This window comes from Equus caballus, chromosome 20 (assembly GCF_041296265.1).
Source record: "Equus caballus isolate H_3958 breed thoroughbred chromosome 20, TB-T2T, whole genome shotgun sequence".
NCBI lineage: Eukaryota > Metazoa > Chordata > Mammalia > Perissodactyla > Equidae > Equus > Equus caballus.
In genome coordinates this window covers 33,123,709-33,148,061 of record NC_091703.1, presented here as the reverse complement: position 1 = coordinate 33,148,061, position 24,353 = coordinate 33,123,709, and the positions used below count along the sequence as shown (strand labels likewise).

General features: G+C 44.6%; 1 protein-coding gene and 1 long non-coding RNA gene across 2 annotated transcripts in view; one reads left to right on the top strand and one right to left on the bottom strand.

Moving 5' to 3' along the window:
* Positions 1-24,353, top strand: part of LOC138919467 (uncharacterized) — a 97,204-nt gene that overhangs the window by 26,845 nt on the left and 46,006 nt on the right. Inside the window, exons 3-5 of the long non-coding RNA XR_011429667.1 lie at positions 14,182-14,345; positions 15,992-16,144; positions 18,053-18,159. This is a non-coding gene — a long non-coding RNA (uncharacterized lncRNA). The remainder of the gene's footprint in view (positions 1-14,181; positions 14,346-15,991; positions 16,145-18,052; positions 18,160-24,353) is intronic.
* Positions 3,184-10,126, bottom strand: LOC138919466 (uncharacterized). Its single transcript, XM_070244373.1, has 4 exons — positions 9,856-10,126; positions 6,900-7,024; positions 4,198-5,318; positions 3,184-3,858 (listed from the first exon to the last, which is right to left on the bottom strand). The coding sequence occupies exons 2-3, from the start codon at positions 6,900-6,902 to the stop codon at positions 4,278-4,280; spliced, it is 1,044 nt and encodes a 347-aa protein (XP_070100474.1). The 5' UTR covers positions 6,903-7,024; positions 9,856-10,126; the 3' UTR covers positions 3,184-3,858; positions 4,198-4,277.

The window sequence follows — 24,353 nt, the reverse complement described above, 5'->3', positions numbered from 1 at the left end:
TGTGGACCTACACACTGCTTATCAAGCCATGCTGTGTAGGCATCCCATATATAAAGTAGAGGAAGATGGGCACAGATGTTAGCTCAGGGCCAGTCTTCCTCAGCAAAAAGAGGAGGATTGGCAGTAGACGTTAGCTCAGGGCTAATCTTCCTCAAAAAAAAAAAAAAAAAACCACTCTTTTTCAAAGTTACTTAGGTCAGCATCTTCTTCCCCAACCCCTTCAGGGTGGTTATGTGATTCATTTGTCAGAGTCTGCATTCCACTTCTCCCCCCACTTCCTGGTTGATTTGCTAATTTCCATACAGTAAAATTCACTCTCGGCAGTGTACAGTCTACGGATTTTGATGAATCGTGTATTCATCATGCTGAAATATTTCATTGCACCCAAAACCCACCATGCTGTCCGTCTAAAGTCAACCCTTCCACCAACTCCCAGATCCCAGCAAAACAGATCTGGTTTCTGTCCTTATAGTTTTACCATTTCCAGAACATCATATGAATGGAATTACATAGTCTATAGCCTTATTGGTTTCACTATAATCTATATATTATTCACAGAAGTAATATTTGTAATTATTCATCATTCAAGAATAAACTATTTTTCTTGTATATATTCTTGGATAGAGTCTTTCATATGAACATTTTTATAAATAAATATATTTTTCTTGAGTATATTCTTACGATAAAACCTTTCATAATCAAGAAGATATTCTCCAGTCTCCCTCCTTCCTGTCCTCCAGTCTCTAGATGCAGCAGGAGATTATTATTTAAAGGAAATAAGAAAATTCAAACAATTAGTCATTTGATGAATTAGCTTTAAGAAAATTGTCTAGAGCTCTTGCCATATATACAAATATAGAATAATTACATCGTTCACCTGAAACTAAGACAGTGTTATACGTCAATTATACCTCCATTAAAAGAAAAATCCTTACTATGTGGAAAGATATTCAGTACAAAGGAGTATCTACTTAAAACCAAGAACTAGCATTCTCCGTAATTGAGGAAAACATTAGAGATGTTGTCTTTAAAAACAGAAACAAAATTTAAATGCCCATTATCACTGTTTACTAATTAATACCACATTTCAGATTCTTGCAAATGCAATGACACAAATAATTTTCAATTTAGACACTTAAATAATTTAGACACTTAAATAATATTAGAGAGGAAAAAGAAAGTGTTAATTTCAACAATAACATTGTACACAAAATAATTTTTAAACCATCTATAAAATTATTGAAGTTATTAAGAGTTCAGCAAAGTAGTCAGTGATAAGCTAAATATATAAATCTATTGTATCCCTCCTTAAAAGTAGTCAGAAATTAAAATAAAAACAATTTATTCATACCAACAACAAAAACATAAAATACTAAATGAATGCAAAATTTACATTAAATTGTGAATAAAAATTCTGGAAAGAAAAGAATAAATAAAAAAAAGAAAGAGAAAAAAATTACCTAAAGCTGTTAGATGAGGACCTCCCTAAAAAAAAGACTTTTAGTAAAAGTCACTGTGGAGTCTGGAGATAGAGAATTTTTTTTTAAGTGCTAGGCGGAAATCTCTTGAAATTCACTTTTCTTCTTGATTCTCATTTCCACATTTTTGTGGTCTTGGATGTGTCTGTCTGTCTGTCTGTTTGTTTATTTGCTGGGACATTATAACAGCCTCTGGACTCCAATTCTTACTGGATCCTAGCCACTATTTTCTACTCGCTCAGGTGACCAGAATGTTGTTGCTTGGGAAAAAAACTTTTTTTCCCCGAAACACCTTAAAATGATTTGTTGGCTTCCTGTTGTACAGGGTGAAATCTCTCCTCCCTGGTGTGGCATTCAAAGCCATACAGTTAACCCTCTGGCCTCATCTCCCTGTGCCGTCCTATCCAGTCCCACAGCTCTTTGGATCATTCACTGGCCACACCGCGCCTCGTCTTGCACAAGGTGCTCGCTTGCCTGGCATGTTACCTTCTCCTCCTCGTAAATGCCTGCTCACTCTTTGTAATCCAAGTCAAAGTCTTCTTCTATGTGTCAGCTCCTGCTCTCCTTGGCCAAGTTATGTTTCCTCCTGGACTACTTTCATTTAAAGGATTTGATGCATTGATCTAAACCAATCTACAAGTCTATTTCCTTTACCAACCTGTGACCTACACTTTCATCCTTGTTTCTCCAACTTCTCGGGACCTAGTGCCAAGCAGGCGCTCAGTAAATACAGTGAATGGATGAACAAAGAAACGAGAGAAATTTTAAGATAAAAGGGTGTAAACTATTAAAGCTGAAGAGGAGATAACTGATAGACTAGTTACTGCCTTCAAGGATGGAGATTACTATATAGTAAAAAAACCACCAAACTGTTACACAGCTTTTATTTTTTGAGGTAAAATTTACACACAGTGAAATGCACATATCTTAAGTACTCAGTTAGATGAGTTTTGACTGATGTGTTTACCTGTGTAAACAGCAGCCCAGCCAAGACATAAAACATTTCTATCACGCAGAAAGTTCTCCCTTCCTAAGAATTCTTACCTTCCTGGGAAATCAGTGATCTGATCTCCATCACTGTAGATTAGTTTGCCTATTCTTGAATTTCATACAAATGGAATCACAAATGGAACCTACTCTTTTGCGTTTGGCTTCCATACACACAACTTCTAAAACTGTTTTGTTAACAGTGTTGTAAAATGTACATGGAGAAACAGCTTTGACCCTGTTAGGAAAGTTCTGGCAAAGATCAGACTATGAGAACCACAGAAGCTGAAGGGACTCAGCAGGGTTAAGGCAAGTGATTCATTCTCGGCAAGCAGGAGTCAGGGGAGCGCGTGGTGTCAGTGGAGCAAGTTGCACCAGAAATCTTGACCAGGCTGGGGCTTCGGTAAGAGCGCTGCACTGACACCCCAGTTTTGTGTCCTTGTTCTGAGACCTGGTTTTGCAGGGGCTACTGAGAGCCTACTGGGAGCTGGGCCTGCCGTTGCAGAAATAGGGGGCACATTCTTCCAAGACAGCTGTTGGGGCTGGGAGCCCACAGGAGAGAAAAGTGGCAACTCACCCCTGTCCTTCCAGTGAAGAATCCAAACCCAGAGCAGTCATGAGTGGCCAGGGAATGTGGCCACACCTGGGGGTAGCCCCATTAGGAATTCCTCCTCTGCCTCACAACATACGTGATCACCACCCCCTCTTCATGCTCTAAGCTCACACAGAGATTGTTTTCTCGTCGTGCAACACAAATCTGTGAAGCCCAGCACCTGCCTACCCCCACCTTTCCTGATTCCATCCTTCCATCAGCCCAGAGGTCTCAAGGGAATGCTGACAGAAGGGGGAAGAAAATGGGGCCGATATAAAGTCTCTGCATTTTCCTCTAAGGATTTGAGAGCTGGGAGAACACAGGGAAAAGGGATCGTTAGGACATAGGGAACCTCTATTCACAGCAATAGGTAAACACACACCCACAGAGTCTGGCTCCCACATATATTAAATGCATTTATTTAATAATTTAGTCGCTGCTACAGCCTTCCTTTTCTGGGCTGGAAAAACCAGGCGGGAGGGAGGAGTGTAAGAGGCTGAAGCAGAGCTGGGAGGAGCAGCCCTGGGGGTCAGTGGAGGGAAACTCAGGCCCTGTGGCCTCCAGGTCAGCTCCACCCCTCTGAGGACCGAGATGCCTCTGCCTTCAAGGACACGCAGGGCCACTGTGTCTCCCAGGCAGCTCCATGCCTGCAGGAGGAGACTGGCCTTCTCTGGAGTCAGTTACTTTCGCCCTTGACCCATCTTGGGCTCCATAATAGCCGGGAGGGCACGGACGAGGGTTCGGGCCGTGAGGGTGGTAGAGACCCACATTGAAGAGGTTTCTTAGGCACAGAGAGTTTCTCTAGAAAACAAAAGGATGAATAGTTTCTGAGTTATGCTCCCTTCTTCCAGTGCTCTCCAATCCCAAGCACCCCACTTTCCTGCCGGCACTCTCCCTCCGCATTGCTTCTTTTGGTCCCCTTCTTCCCTCATTGCTTTCCTCTGACTGTATCTTGGCTTTTCTGAGCCTCAGCTTGCTGGCTCTAACCCGTTGTTTCTCTGTCTTGTCATGTAACTCTTTCCTGATTTCTCATTCCCTTTGATTTCCACAGTGACACTGCTCTCTCTACCCTAGCTCCTTCCTCAACTTTCCTGCACTCTTTCCCTCAGGAAAAGGATTTCTTCCACATCTGGCACTCACGAAATGGAAGAGGAGCCCAGTGAAGAGAATCACAGCCATTGCAACCGAGGCCAGAGTGATTAGGGCGACTTCCCACGGCCTCAGGCATCCGTTAGGTTTTTTCTCATTCCCTGGAGGAGCACTACTTGTGCTGGTGACATTGGAGGTTGTAGCTGTTTTGTTAGTTCCACTGGACGGTGTGGTTGATCCAGGAGGTGTGGTAACGGTGGTCTCGCTGGGCGGTGTGGTCGATCCAGGAGGGGTGGTGGCGGTGGTCCCACTGGACGGGGTGGTCGATCCAGCAGGGGTGGTGGCGGTGGTCCCACTGGACGGGGTGGTCGATCCAGGAGGGGTGGTGGCGGTTGTCCCACTGGACGGGGTGGTCGATCCAGCAGGGGTGGTGGCGGTGGTCCCACTGGACGGGGTGGTCGATCCAGCAGGGGTGGTGGCGGTGGTCCCACTGGACGGGGTGGTCGATCCAGCAGGGGTGGTGGCGGTGGTCCCACTGGACGGGGTGGTCGATCCAGCAGGGGTGGTGGCGGTGGTCCCACTGGACGGGGTGGTCGATCCAGCAGGGGTGGTGGCGGTGGTCCCACTGGACGGGGTGGTCGATCCAGCAGGGGTGGTGGCGGTGGTCCCACTGGACGGGGTGGTCGATCCAGGAGGGGTGGTGGCGGTGGTCCCACTGGACGGGGTGGTCGATCCAGCAGGGGTGGTGGCGGTGGTCCCACTGGACGGGGTGGTCGATCCAGCAGGGGTGGTGGCGGTGGTCCCACTGGACGGGGTGGTCGATCCAGCAGGGGTGGTGGCGGTGGTCCCACTGGACGGGGTGGTCGATCCAGCAGGGGTGGTGGCGGTGGTCCCACTGGACGGGGTGGTCGATCCAGCAGGGGTGGTGGCGGTGGTCCCACTGGACGGGGTGGTCGATCCAGGAGGGGTGGTGGCGGTGGTCCCACTGGACGGGGTGGTCGATCCAGCAGGGGTGGTGGCGGTGGTCCCACTGGACGGTGTGGTCGATCCAGCAGGGGTGGTGGCGGTGGTCCCACTGGACGGGGTGGTCGATCCAGCAGGGGTGGTGGCAGTGGTCGCACTGGACGGTGTGGTTGATCCAGGGGGTGTGGTAGAGGTGGTCCCACTGGATGCTGTGGTTGGTCCAAGGGAGATGATTATAGTGTTAGCATTGGAAGTTACAGCTTATTAAGAAAGGATGGCTGGTTAGTTCCATAGGAAATTTTGTTTGGTTCTGCAATTACCACTACTAACAACAATAATAACAACTATCATTTACTGAGTGTTCGCTATGTTCCAGGCATTGTGATAAGTGCCATGTATGAATTAGTACTTCAAATCCTCACAATAGGTCCATGAGATAGGAATTGTTATTACTCCCATTTTATAGATGGGGAAATCGAGGTTTCAAGAAGTTAAGCAACTGGTCCCAGGTTAGAGAACTAGCAGGTATGGAAGAGGGATTTAAATCAAGGCAATCTGACACTAGAGCCAGCCCTTAACTCATATGCTATTCCACATCCGAGGTATGGGGAAGTCGTATGACCTGGGGTCCCAAGAGGATGGTGTTGTTATTCCTTCTCTCACTATTCATGATACTCTCCAGAGAAAGAATGGAAAAGAGGAAGTTGAAGGGCTCATGTGCACACATTGAGCAGCTCTCCAAACAAAATTGTATCCTTCTTGTAGGGGAGAGATAATCAAGGCGAATCAGTTTCAGAGGGGACAGTAATGTGCATTTTTACTACTATCAGGTAATTCTTATGTACACAAAAGTTTCAGAGACACCAATTATGGGACCCCACATGGCCTTGGCACATTGTTTAGCAAAGAACTAGCCACACGTACCTCGAAGAAATAAGATCTCCCAGGACTCAAGGAAGGGGCTCAACCTCCTTGGTTAGTGAGTTAGAGTCAAGGTGAGACTGGTGCTCTTTCCTTCTATTTCAGGCCTATTTTCTACCCTGTTCTGATTTTCCATTGCAATAATAACCAAGCACTTGGCCCCCCAGATGCCTAACTACCCTCACCTGATATATGGCTTGTTTTTCTACTGGGACGTGAGTGTTCTTCCCCACACCCTCTGCCTGTGTTCTTTTCTTAGTGTTGTCTGGACCAAGATAAAAATTGCAAACTTAGATTTGGGGGAAGAATTTTAAAACCTCTTGTTAATGCCTCTGATTAGGGTTAACTAATCCTAAGATAAACTAAGTGAGAAGTTGAGATGAAAATCTGGCCTGTGGAGAGGGAATAGATTTATTTTGTGTTGTTCAGGGGCATAAAACAAATGAGTCAAAGCCATGGTGGAGCTGATTCTAGAGAAAATTAAAGCTGTGAGAATGTGAAACAGCACACCTCCACATGTTTAATTAGAGGCTAGCAGACCGCTGTCAGAGATGTTGGAAGGGGATCCCTACTTACTGTGGGGTCAGACATTCACTTTAAGATCCCTTCTAACTCTAATGCATCTCTATTTAGGACTGATTTATTACAGAGGAAATAGGCAGACTTCTGGACAGAAAAGTTGCTACTAGGAAAAGAATGGAGAACAAATCCTGGGTTGGACTGGAGAAAACAGCACAAAATAATGATCCCTACCCCTTTGATGAGAGTGAGAGCTAACAGTACAGCGTGTGCATCCCAGGAGTTGTCAACATTCTCCCCAAACCCAACTCAAACTCCAAGATTATCCTCTTTTGAACAAAATCACTCACCATTTCCTAAAAGTAGAAGAAGGTGAAACAATAGCCAGCGTGAAGGGGAAAATGTCTTCATCTTGAAATAATCTGCCTGCAAAGCCTGGAAGAGAGGGCTCCTGAGTCCCAGATATGATTAAGGCCTAGAAGGGAAAGAAAAAAAAAAAAAAAACAAGGGTCTTAAGAAAGAAGAGTCTCAAGGTGGAGATCTGAGGCCCAGAATGCTGAGGGTTTAGATCTCCAAAGAATGGGTCTTCAACCAGAAGAAAACACCAGTAGAGGGGACCTCGGGCTGCAGAGTTGGCAGGTTGGATGCCTGGTCCTTTAGGCTCTCTTCCACAGAATGTCACCTCTTTCTTTCTCTTTCAAAGAAGGCCTTTATAGCATCATCTGGGTTGGGCAGGGGCTGGACATGTGGCCTGTTGTTCTTCCAGCTGTGAGAAGATGACAGAATACCTGGACTCAGAGAGGAGGGGCACAGAGGCCGGGAAGTACTTGAGAGAGGAGGATGACATGATTCCAGTAGGCAGAACCTTGGAAGGGACATGAAGTAGGACAGTTCAAGGGGATCAAGTTGTCAAAGTGGAGGGGACCCACCCTCTGAGGCAGGGATCAGGCTGAAAATCTGTTCTAGCTCAAGAGCTCATTTCCTGGATTAGAAATCCTGAATGCATGCGATAGCTGGACGGGAGCAGGGGTGTGAGAAGGAAACTCCAATGAACAGAACTTGGCGGGAAAGACACATAAAGTGAGATTCAGTGTGAATGGGAACTGGGGACTGGACCTCTGGGCGCTGCTGAGCATGGAGCGGGCATGCAAAATACATCTAAAATGGGGAGGGAAGAGAGACTCAAGGCTAGACTCGGGGGTCTCTGGGGCATGGGAGGTGGGAGTGGGGAGAGTGGGGTTGTTGGGGAGATGAGACCAGTGGTGTGCTGGTGTGAGTGCATGTCTGTCTACGAGGGCCCAAAATTATTAAATTTTCAGGATTTTTTGCAACATAGCGGCCATTAAAAATTATATTAGCTTAGGGGCTGGCCCCGTGGCCGAGTGGTTAAGTTCGCGCGCTCCTCTGCAGGCGGCCCAGTGTTTCGTTGGTTCGAATCCTGGGCGTGGACATGGCACTGCTCATCAGACCACGCTGAGGCAGCGTCCCACATGCCACAACTAGAAGGACCCACAACGAAAAATATACAACTATGTACCGGGGGGCTTTGGGGAGAAAAAGGAAAAAAATAAAATCTTAAAAAAAAATTATATTAGCTTACAATGAACTAAATTACATTAAAAACAAAGGTAGAAGTATTCAAAACTCACCTTTTTCTAATTATTTCAGCACACTTTACTATTATCTATGCTCATGATGTTATGTACATCTATTGTATCTGTCTTGTGGAAATACTATATATTGGTGTGTTGCCCATCTCTTCCCAACGCCACGTTCAGTGATGTCATATTGGTAACTTGAAATCAGCTATGGTAGGTGCATTTGCACCACAGAAAATCAGTTGTTAAACATTCATCAGCACACACACAGGATGGGACTTTTGGAGAGTAATGGCAACTGGAGAAAGATGTTTCTGCTTCCGACTCTCCTTGAGAGGGTACTCCTCTTTTGTTTTTGAAGGATTCATAGGAACTTTTCCACCCAGGGGAACTTCAGCTGGTTCTTCTCATCAGTGCCGTGTGCCGGACAAGCTGAGTGATCAAGGAAGTACCTACCCTTGGGACACTGCCCATCTGCCGGGGAACTGAGGGCTTTCAGAACAATCTTGTTTAGACACTGGATGAGGCCAGCGGAAATCATACAAAGGCAGCTGACCAAGGAGGATAGAACAAAGACGGTAATGGGCTAAAGGGTTGGCAGCTCCTTCATCCACAGTTCATGGCAAAAAATTAGGGATGGGCTCTATGGGAGCTTTAATTTTATATTATGTATAATCAAAACAAGCTGTATCCACCCCCTCTAGAAACCTGGCAAGGATTCCTGGCAGAGGAACCATTTCAGATTGTTTAGATGTTGGGATGAAAGAATATTGATGGCATGTGAGGCCTGATGAAAGTGAGCCGACAAGCAGGAGATGGTGGGGGAATTACCCCACAAATATTTAGCGATTGCTCACTGTGTGCTGGACGTTGTACTTCAATGAACAAAACTGTATTCCTTTGGAGTTTATATCCTAAGATAGGGAAGAACTGTGAATGACTGGGTTCTAGAAGTGGGAAGAGAATGGGCTGTGGTAAGAGAAAGAGGGAAGGAACCTAGATTCTAGGATGCCCTGAGAAAGGACTGGGAAGTTATCTGCCCACTGTCCGTGATGGGAAGAGCCATGTCAGGGATGGATGAGCCTTGTGGTCAGTAACAAGTAAGTACTGAGATCTCAGTACCCTGCTCTAAGGGTAAAAATCCCAATAACATTTCTAAGTAGAAAGACATTTTTCTTTCTAGAATGACCTGGAGTTAGAGAACTGGTTTTACAGTGCCGGTTTGCTCACTTATCAGCTATTTTTCTGAGTTACAGGTTTCTCATCTACTTAGCGGGAATTATAATCTGAACTTCAAACGGCTATTGTGAGGACTCGGTGATGGCTTCTATAAAAGCTCTTAGCATAGTGCTCGGCACATGGAAGTCACTTAGGAACAAAGGACAATAGCAAAACAGATGCAAAGTTAAAAAGACAATCATTTCACGTGGATGCCACATACATTAATGAATTTTTATTTCTTAGAGTATCCGGTAATTTTCTTTTTAGTCACACAACATCTGGAGGAGACACCAAAAAAGGGAGGAAGACTCTTCTCAAAGACAAACTCAAGCTCTGAAGGGCAATGGAATGACCCGGATGGAGGGAGGATGGGAAAGCAGCTGGCTCGAGTATAGTCACTGTGGCCATCCCCACCCTCATCAAGGGCCAGCAGCCTCCTTGCTCCTGAAATTCTGAGTGGTGGGGACAGCCCAAGGAATACACTTACCTGAGATCATTTCTAAGCCTCATGAAGCTGTGGGTCCCTTCCAAAACCACACTTTGCTTGAACTGTAGCCTTGCTGATCAGACATCGAAAGTCTTTCCATGGCCTCCCGAGTGGACGCCTTGATGACTCGTCCCATGATCATCTTCATGGCCGTGGCCTGATTCATGGTCAAGGCCAAGGGCCCCTCTGCAACTCAGTTTATTGTTGAGGCTACAGGATAATGGACCCAGGCCTAGGTCACAGGCTTAACAAGTGCCAATGTTTCTCAGGGGCAAATGAGTATCCCTCTAAAAGAGAAAAATGCAACTATTTTCAAAGATTAATCCTTCTCTCCCATTTCACAACCTACCTCATTGACTAAAATCACAGACTTTCACTTTTTTTGGATGATCCATTTTAAAAAATGTTTCCTAACCTCTTTACTTTTTTCGTATCTCTCTTCATATCCTGTTGTGTTATTCTTTATTTCTCTCTTTAAGAAAACAGTAAAACAAGAAAAAATTAAATAAAATAATGATCTTACTGTTCCTATGTATTCCCATTTACTGTGCTGTACCAATAAAATATGGTGGAATTTACAAAGCAAAAATAAATCAACATCCCAGTGTTCAGGGGGATAGACTCCCATCAAAGGACAGGAAATGGCCATTGTATTAATTAAGCAAACGTGTGTTTGTGAGACCAGGAATAAACAGTTCTGGATGAGCCATGGTTTTGAAATCATCATACAACTTTGCAGTTAAAAGCATGAATTCCTGAATTTAAAAGACCCCGGGTTGAGTTCTAACTCTGCTATGTGCTCTTCAGTAAGTTACTTAACCTCTCTATGCCTTCTTGTGTATGAAATGTGAATAGTGTCCTGTACATAAATGATGTCCTTGTATATGAAACAGAAATAATAATAACACTTCCTCATAGGGTTGTTGGGGGGATAAAATGAAGTAGCAAATGTAAAATACACAGTATCTGGCACAAAGTAAGTGCTTAATAAATATTAACTACCATTATTATTGCTATTACCTTTATAGTTGGAGTGGCCTTCATCATTTATAAAGTATCTCCCAACAACAAAAAAACATGAAACTAAAAATTCAGAACAAGAAGAAAATACATTGGAATAGGAGACGAAGTCCAACCGAAATTCTGAACGCAGATCCAGGCCCGGACTGGGGGCAGCTCTCAGCCTGCAGAGGAATGTTGGAGAGTTGGCAAGCCCTGGCTGAGACCTGGAAACCTCAGCATTTCATTTGGCTACTGGTCTTGTGTCTCCCATCGTCTCTGGTTTCAGCCCCTGTTATTCTGCCTTGATATTGCCACAAGTTCCTGTGGGCCTACTTGGTTCAGCCCCACGAAGAAGATGCAAGCACAGTTTTCACCCTCAGTGGGACAGAAACATCAAAGGGAAGGGATTGTGTTCCTCCTTGGAGTGAACTTGGGAATCCAAAATTAGAGTGAGGGGTAGAACCCAAAGGGAAGCCAGGGTGTCATACTTGGCCCCCTCTCCTTTGCATCTAGAAAGGCCCTCTTTGGTGCTAAAGTTTGGGAGTCTTTGAGCTTTGTCTCTTTATTTACTCATCTCTGTATTTCCCCATTCCCCAACCTTCCCTCCTGTATTTTTATCTCCTTTCTCTCTCTCTCTTGTTTTCTGCTTCACTCTTCTCCGCTTGTCTCTATAATATGCTATGCTTTCTGTCTCTGAGTGTCTTTTCTTATTTTTTGATTCTGACAATCTCTACCTTTCATCGTAATTATGAGATCTGTAAGTGACACTATTTCCATGCATTCCCCACACACACCGCAACTCATGATCTATAGTCACCGACAGCATCCTTATTAACCAGTCAAAATACCCACCAGGCAAAATCCAAGTCCTACTGACAGAACAATAGCAGGTGAAGCCAGAGAAAAGAGGATGATGCCCCAGGCTATAAATATCTCGGTCTTACCACTGTCACTGGAATGCGGCTCACACTATGTGAGCCCCGGAAATGACCAGGTCTGCTTCACGGGTGCTTTCATTGAGTCCAGTGGTGGTGATTGTTTCAAGGGTAGATCCTGTTCCATGACTAGAGGTGACTAGAGGGTGTATGTGTCCCTGGGCTAGTGGTGCCTGAAGCAGGAATGGTTGTGCCTGTCTCAGTGGGGGCTGTGCCCAGGGCAGAGTGTGATGTTCCAGCCCCAGGAGTAGTATTGATGCCTAGGGCAGGGGGGCAGTTTCTGTTCGAGAGCAGGTTGTGCCTTAAGATGTAGTGCTTACATATATTCCCATGGGGGCTGTGCCTCGGCCAGAGGAGATCTTCATCTTCCAGGGCTGCTGTCACCTGAGACAGGAGTGGTCCCTGGGCTGGAGGGGTTGAGATGGAGGGAGCTGTGTCTTTCTCGTGATGACTAGACATAGACTTAGGGATGTGCTTGCACCAATGGCAGTTGTGCCCATTCAGAGGCTGGTGTTGCTTTTTCAGTACTGGATGGTCCTTGGGCAGAGGTTGTGGTTCCTGTTCTGATGATAGTGGTGTCTAAGGGTAGATATGCCCAATCCAGGGTGGTTGTGTCGTGGACAAAAGCAGTTGTCCTTGTTCTCTCAATGGTTATGTCTAGGACTAGGGTGGTTGTGCCTATCTTGGTAATGGTTAGACTTTGGATGGAAGAGACTGATCCTACTTCAGTAGTGGTTGATTCTTGGGAAGAGGTGATGGTACCTGTTTTGAAAATGGTGGTGTCTGAGAAAAGGAAGACATGCCTGACCCAGGGGTGGTTGTGCCTTGGGTGAACGTTGTTGCAAAGTTCCCATAGTGGTTGTGCTTAGGACCAAGTATTAAGATGGTTGTGCCTGTTCCGGGGGTGATTGTGCCTTGAGTAGAAGTTTCTGTGCCTGTCTCAGTGGTTGCTGATCCTTGAGCAGAGTGATTGTTCCTCTTCCAGTGACGATGGGGTTATCCCATCCTGGGACGAGTGTGTACCTGCCTATGCCTTGGGCAAAAGTTGTGCCTGTTCTGATGGTGGTTGTACCTTGGCGAAAGGTGGTCACTTTTGTTCTAGTGCTGGCCTTCTCTGAGTCAGGGGTGGCTGATTCTGTTCTAGGGCTGGTGGTGACTGAGATGGAGATGAGCGGAGATGGGCTTGGATTTGAGCAGTAGTGGTTGTGCCTATTTCTTTGGTGGATGATGCTTGGTTGGGGCAGATGGTGCCCATTCCAGGGACAGTAGCACTTGAGACCAGAGTGGATGTATCTGCTCCAGAAATACTTGTGCCCTGGGCAGAAGAGCTAGCGCCCACCAGTGGGGGTGGTGTCTAGGTCAATCGAGGTTGTTTCTATTCCGGTGCTGTTCTTCTCTGAAACAGGACTGCTGGGTTTTGTTCCGGGGTTGGTGGTGAACAAGATGGAAGTATCTGTGTGTGTCCTAGTGGAGACTGTGCCTTGGGCAGAAGTGGTTGTTTCCCTCTTGGGGGTAGCTCCTGCTCCAACCACGGTATGTGAGATGGGGAGGAAGTGCCTGCTGTGGTGGCAGACAGTGTTGGGGCCAGTCTCAGTTCCAGTGTAGAAGCAGGAAGAGGCTCTGGTTAAGGAGACCAGGAGCAGTGCAAGATAGTGGGAAGCAAAAAAGCTCCTAAAATCCTCTTCATTCAACCTAAACTTTTTCTTTAACTTTTCCCTCATCTTTTTTTAAAAATTTCATTTGACAATGGAGATAAAGAGGCTATATGTGAGCTAAAGTAGTCTATAATTTCTAAGACTTGAATGTCGTTGAATTCCAGTAGTGATGGGAGTCAGCTAAACCTGTGCACCCATCAGCTGGGCCCACAAAGGAGGCCTAGTTTGGTTTTCCCTCAGGCTAATTGCACTCACACCACCCTGGCTCCTGGTGGGAACCCTCAGGGATTATTAGGAGTAATGATCTGAAATTAGACAGCACTTAAAGGAAATATTATCACTTGCATTGCCTTTTGATGTGGGCCTGGTACTGATTTGGAATTGAGGATGCATTAAATCTGAGATTTTCCAGTTCAGTATAAAACATGCATCCATCAGCTCCTGCAATCCAGGATACCCGGAGAAGTGAAACCCAGTCCCTGCCCCAGTCAGGTGCATGGCTGGGGATGAGGAAAACGAATTTGCTTCAAGGTAAAGGTAAGATCAGTATGGTGGTCTGAGTGGGGTCAGTTCTCAATTTTGCAGACATGGGCAAAAGAATGTAATCATCATTGCTTCTGGAAAAGGAATGAGAATTTTGGGACATGAGGCCTGACACAAGGGGCCCTTTCTCCTTTAGACTTTCTGTGGTCTCCATGTTCTTTTCTTTGATAAACCAGTAATTCATTTACCAGGTCCCAGGAGGCCAAAGAGAAGCAACAACAGGAACCAGAAGGCACAAGAGAACTTTCTTCTCTTCATCTTGATAAAATTACCTGGGAGAATGCCTGGGTTCCGAAGGAAGGATGGCTGCAGAGGAGAGACAGGACCAGATGCCTAGGGTCTCCGAATGAGAGAGGTAAAGGCCAGCCAGAGCCAGTCCTGGGAGGAGAGCAGTAGGTGGGGTAAGCATGGGGGTGGTGGGGAGCCAGGGGCTGAGAGAGCCAGACCCCTGGGAACCATAAAGCACACTACACTCTGTCTTCTTATTTTTCTTCGTTTTATCCACCTGATTAGAGACATTTATAGTTGCCACTGGGTAAAGGAAGCCAGTATTTCTAGGGTCCCCTCCCCTGGGAAGAGCAATTCTGGGATGGGCAACGTGGTTGTTTCGGACTGAGAGAGGTGGGTGGGTACCTTTTTGTTTGGAGAGAGGAGTCTATGGTGGTGTTAGGGGAGAAAGGAGAGAGTCAGCCCTCTCCCCTCTGGAGAGAAGCAACGGGAAGGAAAGCAGAAGAGGGACAGCAAAACTGTCAGATTTGAGGACACCCATCATTCGAGCCAGAGATGAGCAGAAACCTATTTTCCCCGGTATGCATCATCTCTAGAGCAGGAGGAAGGTGGGAAGTTAACTGGTCTAAAAGTCAGTGGGTCCCTGTTCTATGAAAGCTGGGGATTTGGAAGGCATGAGTATCACTACCCTAAAGATGAGATTTTCTTGGAATATTGGTTTCTAAAGTCCAGGCAGCACACGGCTCTGTGGGCAATCCTTTCTGCAGCCTCTCCAAGTGTGGGGTAGGTGGCAATGAGTGCTGGAGCTGGCTCATACTGGCTTGCAGGAGCTGATGGCTAAATTTTCTGAAAATTCATGAGCTGCTTGTTAAACATGAGCATTGTTAAAAATTAAATTATAGGAGGTTGTGAAAGTGTGGAAGGCAGGGGGGTTTACGGGAACTCTGTATTTTCTGCTCAATTTTGTTATGAACCAAACTGCTCTAAAAAACAAAGTCTATTTTTAAAAATTAAATTATATAATGGTGTGTCAGTGTAAGGTCATCAATTGTAATAAATGTTCCACTCTGATGAGCGGTGTTGACAATACAGAGGGCTATGCATGTGTTGGGACAGGGGGCATGTGGGAAATCTCTGTACTTTCCCCTCAATTTTTCTGTGAACCAAAAACTGCCCTTAAAAATTAAATTATATAAACTTGAAACTGAAGTAAATTATCTTAGAAACAAAGTAGTGAGTAATCAAAAGTCATCACTTCCTAATTTGGTTACTATGTTACTATATATTGATTCGCTGCTGTGCAGCTCCTCCCAAATCCCTGTTCAGTCACTTATTTTGGCAGCTTCAAGTAGGCTGTGCTGGGAATATTTACATCACAGAAATCAGAAAATGCTACATAGCAGGGCCTTTTCCCCAGGGAGGGCTGGTTGTTAAACATTTGCCAACACACCACTAGTAGGAGGACACTGAGTGAATTTCTCACTCGGTGTAGCCGGTGGGGGGGTGGGGGGGGTGGTCTCCCTGGTCATCCTCTTGGCGGAGACTTTTTGAGCAAGAAGCAAAGGTCCCAACTCAAGGTCCAAGCCATATATACATTCGAGTATTCAAAATGTACAAGGTGAAACCTCTATGTACAAGAAAAATATGTAACATTGTTTGATGTAATTGATATCACCTGACTTTGAAGCCCCATTCTCAGGGATAGAGGGGATAATGAAGGAGAGATGTGGGGAGAAGGAACTAAGCTTGATGATTAAAGTTATTTCATTCCAGAGTGATGTCACCAAGATGGCAACAGAGAAGGTTTCTGAGCTCCCCTCCTCCCACAGACTCACTGAATGTACAACTATGCATGGGCTGATTTCCAGAAACTGGATGGGTGACTCCTACACATTGGCTGACAAGAAAACACTCACATCAAAACGGGTAGGAAAGGCTGAGACACACTCTTGTCATAAACCCCACCCCCAGCACAGCACCTTACAATCGAGAGGACCTCCCCAGCTCCCAGTCTCTCCCTGAGGAGTAGTTCAGACCACACCTCCAGCACCCCAACTTTTAAGCCTGCCACCCAAGGGATGGACGCCCAAATCATCTAACTCTGAGAGCCAGTGGGGCTAGCATTCACAAGACTATAGAAAAGAAGCAGTTGTTAACAGGGCATGCAAGCACTTCCTGAGGCTATCTCCCCAAGCTCAATGAGAGGGAGCAGCAAAAATGCCCAACGCTCAGCTTTCCCCTGGAAGGTGTTTGACTGCATGCTTTACCAGCTGCTGCCTGAGAGTCTGGCTTCCAATTAGCTCACGTGTGGGTGCTGACTGGGATCCTTCCCAGAGCCCGAAAGAGCCTTGTGGGCACTTCCCCTGCCTTCTCCCTCTAGCTTGCTCTAACAATAAAAACAAGTCACCAGCTTCTCCATAGAAGGAGCTTGTCTATACATCTAGCACCCCAACTTTTATGGCCACGACCCAAGGGACAGGCCCCCAAATCACCTAGCTCTGATAGCCCAAAGGGCTTGACATTCCCAAGGCCCACAGGACTATAGCAAACAAAGAAGCAGTTGTTAAATAGGCACACGAGCACTGTCCGTGGCTACCCTCCCTGAGCTCAGCACAGGGGAGGAGGCAAAAATACCCATCTCCCAGTTTTTCCTGGAAGAGGTTTGACTGTATACTCTCCCAGCTGCTGCCTGAGGGTCCAGTTGACTGGGATCCTCCTAGGAGCCTGAAAGAGATGGTGGGCACTTCCCCTGCCTTCTCCCTCCAGCTCGTTCCAACAATAAACCCAAGTAACCAGCTTCTCCTTTGCAGGAGCTTTTTGTACATCTAGTGCCACAACTTTTGTGGATGCCACCCAAGGGACGGGATATCAAATCACTTAGCTCTGATAGCCAACAGGGATCAGCATTCATGAGCCCCATAGGACAATATTAAACCAAAAAAAACAGTTTTCAAATGGATGCACAAGCATTCCCTGCAGCTATCCGTCCTGGGCTAAGCGTAGAGGTAGCAGGCAAAAGAAAGCCCATCTCCCAGTTTCTCCCTGGAAAAGATTTGACTGCATACTTTCCCAACCGCTGCCTGAGGTTCCAGCTTCTAGTTAGCCTGCATGTGGGAGCTGACTGATATCCTCTGGGGATCTTGAAAGAGCTGGTGGGCTCACTTCGACAGTAAAATCAAGTCTCCAGCTTCTCCCTGGAAGGAGCTTGTCCCCACATCTAGCACCCCACTGTTATAGCTGCCACCTGAGGATCTGGATCCCGAATCACCTAGCTCTGAGAGCTGTTGGGGCTTGGCATTCACAAGTCCTCTGGGAATCACACAAAACAAACAGGTGGTTCTATTTGAGTACACAAGTACTCCCAGCAACTATTCCCTCTGGCTCAGTTACCTTTCGTGTGTGTGTGTGTGTGTGCGCGCGCGTGAGAATGGTCATGTTCTATCATTTTAGCAAATTATACAATACAGTATGATTAACTATAGTCACCATGCTATACACTAGCTCCTCAGACCATATTCATCTTATAACTGAAAGTGTGCAGCCTATGACCAGCATGTCCCCATTCCCCCAACTCCCAAACTCATAGCAATCACCATTCTACTCTCTGGTTCTATGAGTTGACTTTTTTAGATTCCACATATAAGTGAGATCATCCAGTATTTGTCTTTCTGTGTCTGCTTATTTCACTTAGCATAATTTCATCCATGTTGTTGTAAATGGCAGGATTTCCTTCTTTTTTAAGGCTGAATAATATTCCAGTGTGTGTGTGTTTGTGTAACATTTTCTTTATCCATTCATCCATTGACAGACACTTACGTTGTTTCTATATCTTAGCTATTGTGAAAAATGCTGCAATGAACATGGGAGTACAGATATCTCTTCACAATAATGATTTTGTTTCCTTTGGATATATACCAGAAATGGGATTGCTGGATCATATGGTAAGTTCTATATTTAACTTTTTGAGGAATCTCCATACTGTTTTCCATAATTGCCATGCCAATTTACATTCCCACCAACAGTGTACAAGGGTTCCCTTTTCTCCACATACTCACTAACACTTGTTATTTCTTGCCTTTTGGATGATAGCCATCCTAACAGGTGTGAGGTGATATCTCATTGTGGTTGTCACTTGTGTTTCCCTGATGACTAGTGATGTTAAGTACCTTTTCATGTACCTGGTGACTATCTGTATGCCTTCTTTGGAAAAATGTCTATTCAGGTGCTTTCTCCATTTTTTAAATCTACTTATTTGGTTTTTTGCTATTAAGTTGTATTAAGTTCCTTATATATTTTGAGTATTAACCCCTTATCATGTATATGGTTTACAAAGATTTTCTCCTATTCTGTAGGTTATCTTTTCATTTTGTTAATTGTTTCCTTTGCTGTACAGAAGCTTTTTGGCTTGATATAGTCCCACTTGTTTATTTTTGCTTTTGTTGGCTGTGCTTTTGGTGTCAAATCCAAAAAATAATTACCAAGACCAATATCCGGTTAGCTTATTGCCTATGTTTTCTTCTGGGAGTTTTCAGTTTTAAATCTTAATCCATTTTGAGTAGGTTTTTGTGTGTGGTGTAAGATAATGGTCCTTTTCATTCTTTTGCATATGGATGTCCAGTTTTCCCAACCATTAATTGAAGAGACTAACATTTCCCCATTGTATATTTTTGGTGACTTTGTCAAAGATTAGTTGACTATTTGTGGATGGATTTATTTCTGGGCTATCTGTTCTGTTCCATTGGTCTATGTGTCTGTTTTTATGCTGGCACCATACTGTTTTGATTACTATTGCTTTGTTAGAAAGACTTTCAAATGGCCCTGATACATCTTTGGAAAGGAGCAGCAGCCCTGAGGGAGGGCTAAGGTCGAAGTTGCGCCTCCTCCCCCGATCTCCATCTGCCCCCTTCAAAGTCACCCTGAGTAAATATAAGATCTAATTATAAACAATGTGGTTGCTACACAAAGGCAGCTTCTTCAAAAGCACACTGAAAAGTATTTTCTCTTCTCCTCCATCAGCTATCCACAAATAAACAATCAAATGAGAGCTAACGATAGTGTTTATTGAGTATTCCACATTATTGAATATTCCAGATATTATTCAAAGTGCTTTACAGATATTAGCTCACTTAGTATTCACAGCTACTCTATGTTTTAGGTGCCACAATTATCCCGCATTTTATAAATGTGGAAAATGACAAACAAAGAAGCCTCAGTTTACCCTGCCCAGGCTCACAAAGCTAACAGGTGGCAGAGTCAGGATTTGAACCCAGGTGCTCTGGCTCCTGGGCCACATTGTTAATCGCTACAAAGAGAGGGCATCAACTGCAAGCATTGCTTCCAGAATGGTCCCAACTGCCCCTTTCAAACCAAATCACACGTACCTAACCCCTCCTACAGAAATTCTGGAGCTTCCACAAAAGCTATGAAAGTTCTGCAAGGTTAAATTTGAAACAAAAATAGATGCCGTATTTATCAGAAGGCACACGTCGTTAGAATGAACGAGCTAGAAGCAGGTTGTCCTAGCGCAATCGACTGGCAAGTGACCGTATTTGGACGACTGTTTTGATAGTTAGTTCTAATGACCATGAAGGAACAGGGATGTAGGGACTGCCTTTGAACTTCTGTCTTGTTTACAGAATGAGAGATTAAGTTCCTTCAGTATTAGAAACTTTAGGATTCAAACTCTTGAATACAAATAGAAAAATTACAGAAGACACGGCATAATTTGGTTATTTTTTTTTGGTAAAATTTAGGCAAAAAAAAAAAAGTCCTATTTAGGAATTGCCTGAATTCTAGATTCTCTCTACTGTGTCTTTTAGTCTTAACATTCCGATCTCCTGCAGGCAGTTAGCCAATAAGTCTGCTTTCTCCATCTAGTTTTAATCTACCATCTCTAGCCCCACTGCATTCTCTCCGTGCGTGGATCTGTGCCAGCATCTATTATTGGCATTGACACCTTTTCATATCCTTCCATGCTCTCTCTCATTCAGCAGGAACCTTGAACCTGGGAACTACATTTTCCGGGCTTCCTTGACAACGGGATCTAGACACATTTTTATGTTCGTCCAATGAGACGAATTCTCACAAGACTTAGATTTCCTTTGTTAGTGACAATGGCTGGATCCATGGGCTTCCAAGGTGAGGATTTTGCGGTGGCTCTGAGGATTCTGCATTTCCCTGTTGCTATAGGGTTGTCAAGGAACGCTGGAGCTGGCAGCATGTCCCCACCTCTGGGTGACAGCAGCTTTCTGCTCTCTGCAGCAGTGAACCTGAAAGCTATCCGCTGTCATCCTGACTTCTACTCCTCCAGCTTTTCAAGTAGTTTTATGAGCACCATTCTTTCTACTAAATCCCTTTATGCTTGAAATATTCAGAGTGGTTTCTGTTTTCATTAGTGAACCCTAACTGTTACAGTATTTGATATAAGACGAGGTTTTAGAAAGTTGACCTTCCAAAATGGGAATCTGGGATGGGTTATCTGACCACCTAGGGCTTGAGGGCAGGGCTGACCTCACACTGGTATAAAGTAGGGTATTTGTATTCCGTAGCAAAAGGTAATAAGAGTTACTTAAGTTATCGCTTGTGGTTGTGTCTGGAATAAAGTAATTGTTGAGGGAAGGGTTGGGGAGTCTTGGGGGTGGAGTGGTTCCTGTGATAGATCAAGATGATGTGGGTGATTGCATTGGAGGGGTCACAGCCATCACACCTGTCTGTCACACCCTCAGTCAAGGCAGTACTGAGAACAAAAGAGCTTTCTCTGACTACCCTAAAAGAAATGCTTATCTCTGGAAGCTGCAAGGACTATGTACGATACAACCAGACTCAAAGTTTGATTCTGCAGTTTGAAGAATTATATTCAACTTGCGTTTATGTCCTTGCCAGAATCTTATGTGACATCTAGGATATTTGTTAAATAGAAGCCCAGGGTTGAGGTGGAGACACTTGGGTAGATTGAGAGGAATCTGAGAAACTTGAATTTGAAATCCCGCTGAGCCTTCCTTGCCAGCAGAAGAAGCCCCCTCCTCCTCTGTCTGGGGAAGTTCACTTCTTTCGGCCTGAAGACCCTGTAGTGACCCCTCCTGAAGCACTTTTTTTGGCAAGCGGATGCAGATTTTCCTAAGACCCTGTGTTAGTTTCCTACCGCTGCTGTAACGAATTACCGCAAACCTAGTGGCTTAAAACAACATAGATTTATTCTCTTACAGTTCCGGAGGTCAGAAGTCTGAAGTGGGCTCACTGGGCTAAAGAGAAGGTGTCAGCAGGGCTGTGTTACTGCTGGAGGCTCTGGTGGAGAATTCGTTTTTTTGCCTTTTCCAGCTTCTAGAGGCTTCCTATATTCCTTGGCTCGTGACCTCTTCCTCCTCCTTCAAAGCCAGCATGATAGTATCTTCAAATCTCTCTGATTTTGACTCTCCTGTCTCCCTCTTGTAAGGACCTTTCTGATTATATTGGGCCCACCTAGATTATCCAGAATAATCTTCCCATCTCAAGATCCCTAATGTGATCACACCTGCAAAGTCCTTTTTGCGATATAAGACAGATTTCAGCTTCTTCAGATTAGGATGCAGACATTTTTGGGGGGCCATTGTTCTGGCTACCACAGGCCCTATATCAACACCCTCATGGCCTCCAGCTCCACAATTAGAGTCAGATCTAGCATCTGAGAGCAACTCCTGCTGACATCCAGCAAAGAAATAGGACCCCAATTCTACAACCACGTGGAACTGAATTCTGCCACAATCACATGAGCTTATCTCCTTTTAATAACTAGCATCTGACATGGCATTGGATTCTCTGTATGTAACAGTTCATGAAATGTGAGCTGCCCTTTATGAACCAGGTGTTGTCTGCACCTCCAAACTATAAGATTGGGCATACTTAACCTCACTCTCCTCATCGAGCAGAAGTGGTGTATACGAATTTGGACTCAATTAAGTCCGCAAGACACAAGTAAGATGCATGAGCAGGCAGCTCAAACTCCAACAGCCTCTACTCCGGATACATTTCTAAACTCTCCCTCCATACCCACAGTCACACGCAGTTTCCTATGTCTGATTGACTGAGAAAGATTAGGTTTCATCAGGCCTGCCGATGGCTCTGCATGATATAAGAGCACCACCAGAAAGAAGACTGCTGCCACATTTCAGCCCCACTCAGGGTCCCATGAAGGACAGTGAGGAAGGGAAATCCTCCCAGGGAGTGGAACCTGGAATAATTCATCTGGTTGTTTACTTTGCCCAAGCAAAGAGATGACCAAAATTACAGTCTGCCCCGATCAATAGGCAATGGCTAACAGTTTGGCTGGATAACTTGGGTTGTGGAAAGAATATAAGTGGTGAATTGATGATTGCCAGGAAGTCTGAGAAAGAGGAATGTGGATGAGCCTTTTGCGAAGGGCAAAGATGGTGAGAACATTGTGCCCCATGTGAATATTCACCAATGGGCATTTGCTGCTTTCAAAGAAGGCTTTCAGTTATTGGGTGGACAATACGACCCATTCTGTGGCTGTCAGTCAAACACTTTCTCCAGCTGCCTTAGTGCTAGCTCAAAGGGCTCGTGGATAAAGCAGCCTAGTGGCAGGGATGGAGGTTATACATGGGCTCATTAAGGTGTCTTCTGCTCTTCAGAGCTGGTCCAGACTGATACTTGTATTGCTAAGTGCCTAAGCTGCAAACAGCAGAGATCAATGTTGACCCCCCATATGGCATCATTCTCCAGAGAGCTGCTGTCTGGTTGATTACATCGGACCTCTCCCAACCTGGAGGAAGTAGTGATCTGTCCTCATTGAAAGAGATATTTGTTGTCCTTGCACACAATGCTTCCATTAGCACCACTGTCATTGGGCTTACTGAATGCCTTATTTATCATCGTGTATCCCCAACCATATCCTCCAACCAAGGAAACCATGATGCTGTCAGAAAAAGAAGGTCTCAGCGGATACCTTTTTCATTTTTTTGATTGAAGTGCAAGTTACATGCAATAAAGTACACAAATCTTATGTGCACATTTCAGTGAAGTTTTACATATGTGTGTACCCATGTAATCACCATTCAGACAAAGTATAGAACATTATCATTTCCCCCTCCCAGAAAGTTTCCTCATGCCTTCTCCCAGGGTTTTCCTCAAAGGCAGCCACAGTTCTGACCTTTATTACAGCAGATTAATTTTACATATTCTTTCTTTGTGTGAGAGCAATTGGCCCTGAGCTAACATCTATTGCCAGTCTTCCTCTTTTTGCTTGAGGAAGATTGTCATTGAGCTAACATCTGTGCCAATCGTCCTCTATTTTGTGTGGGATGCCACCTCAGTGTGACTTGATGATCCGAACCCGCAAACCCCGGGCCACCCAAGCAGAGCACATGGATTTAACCACTATGTCACCAGGCTGGTGACATATTTTTACATATTCTTGAACTGCTTGTGAATGGAATGATACAGTATGTATTCTTTTGGTTTTTTACTTCTTTTACTCCACATTATATCTATGAGATTCATCAATGCTATTGCATGATTCAGTAGTTCATTCTTTTTTCACTATTGGGTAGCATTCTATTGTATAAATATGCCACAATTTATTTACCCATTCTAACGTTAATGAACTTTTGGATAATTTCCAGATTGGCACTATTATGAATAAAGCTGCTATGATAGGTGTTTTTTGGTGGACATAGACATTTATTTCTCTCGGATAAATATACTCAGGAGTGGAATTGCTGGGTCATAGTTTTAGTGTTGCTGAACATTTTCCCAAAATAATTGTATCAATTTATATTCCCACTAACAGTGTACTAGAATTCCAGTTCTTCAACATCCTTACCAATACTTGGTATTCTCAATCATTGAAATTCTAGTCATTATGGTATATATGTCATGGTATCGCATTGTGAATTTTAATTTCCATTTCTCTGATAAATAATATTGAGTACCTATTCAAATGTTCACTGATCATTTTGATATCCTCTACTGCTAAATATTTATCAAATATTTTGCCCATGTAAAATTACATTGTCTTTTTCTTATTGATTTAGTTCTTTCTATATTCTGGATATGAGACCTTTGTCAGATGTATGTATTATAATATCTGATCCCATCTTTGGCGTTCCTTTTCAGTCTCTTAAAGATATATTCTGATACT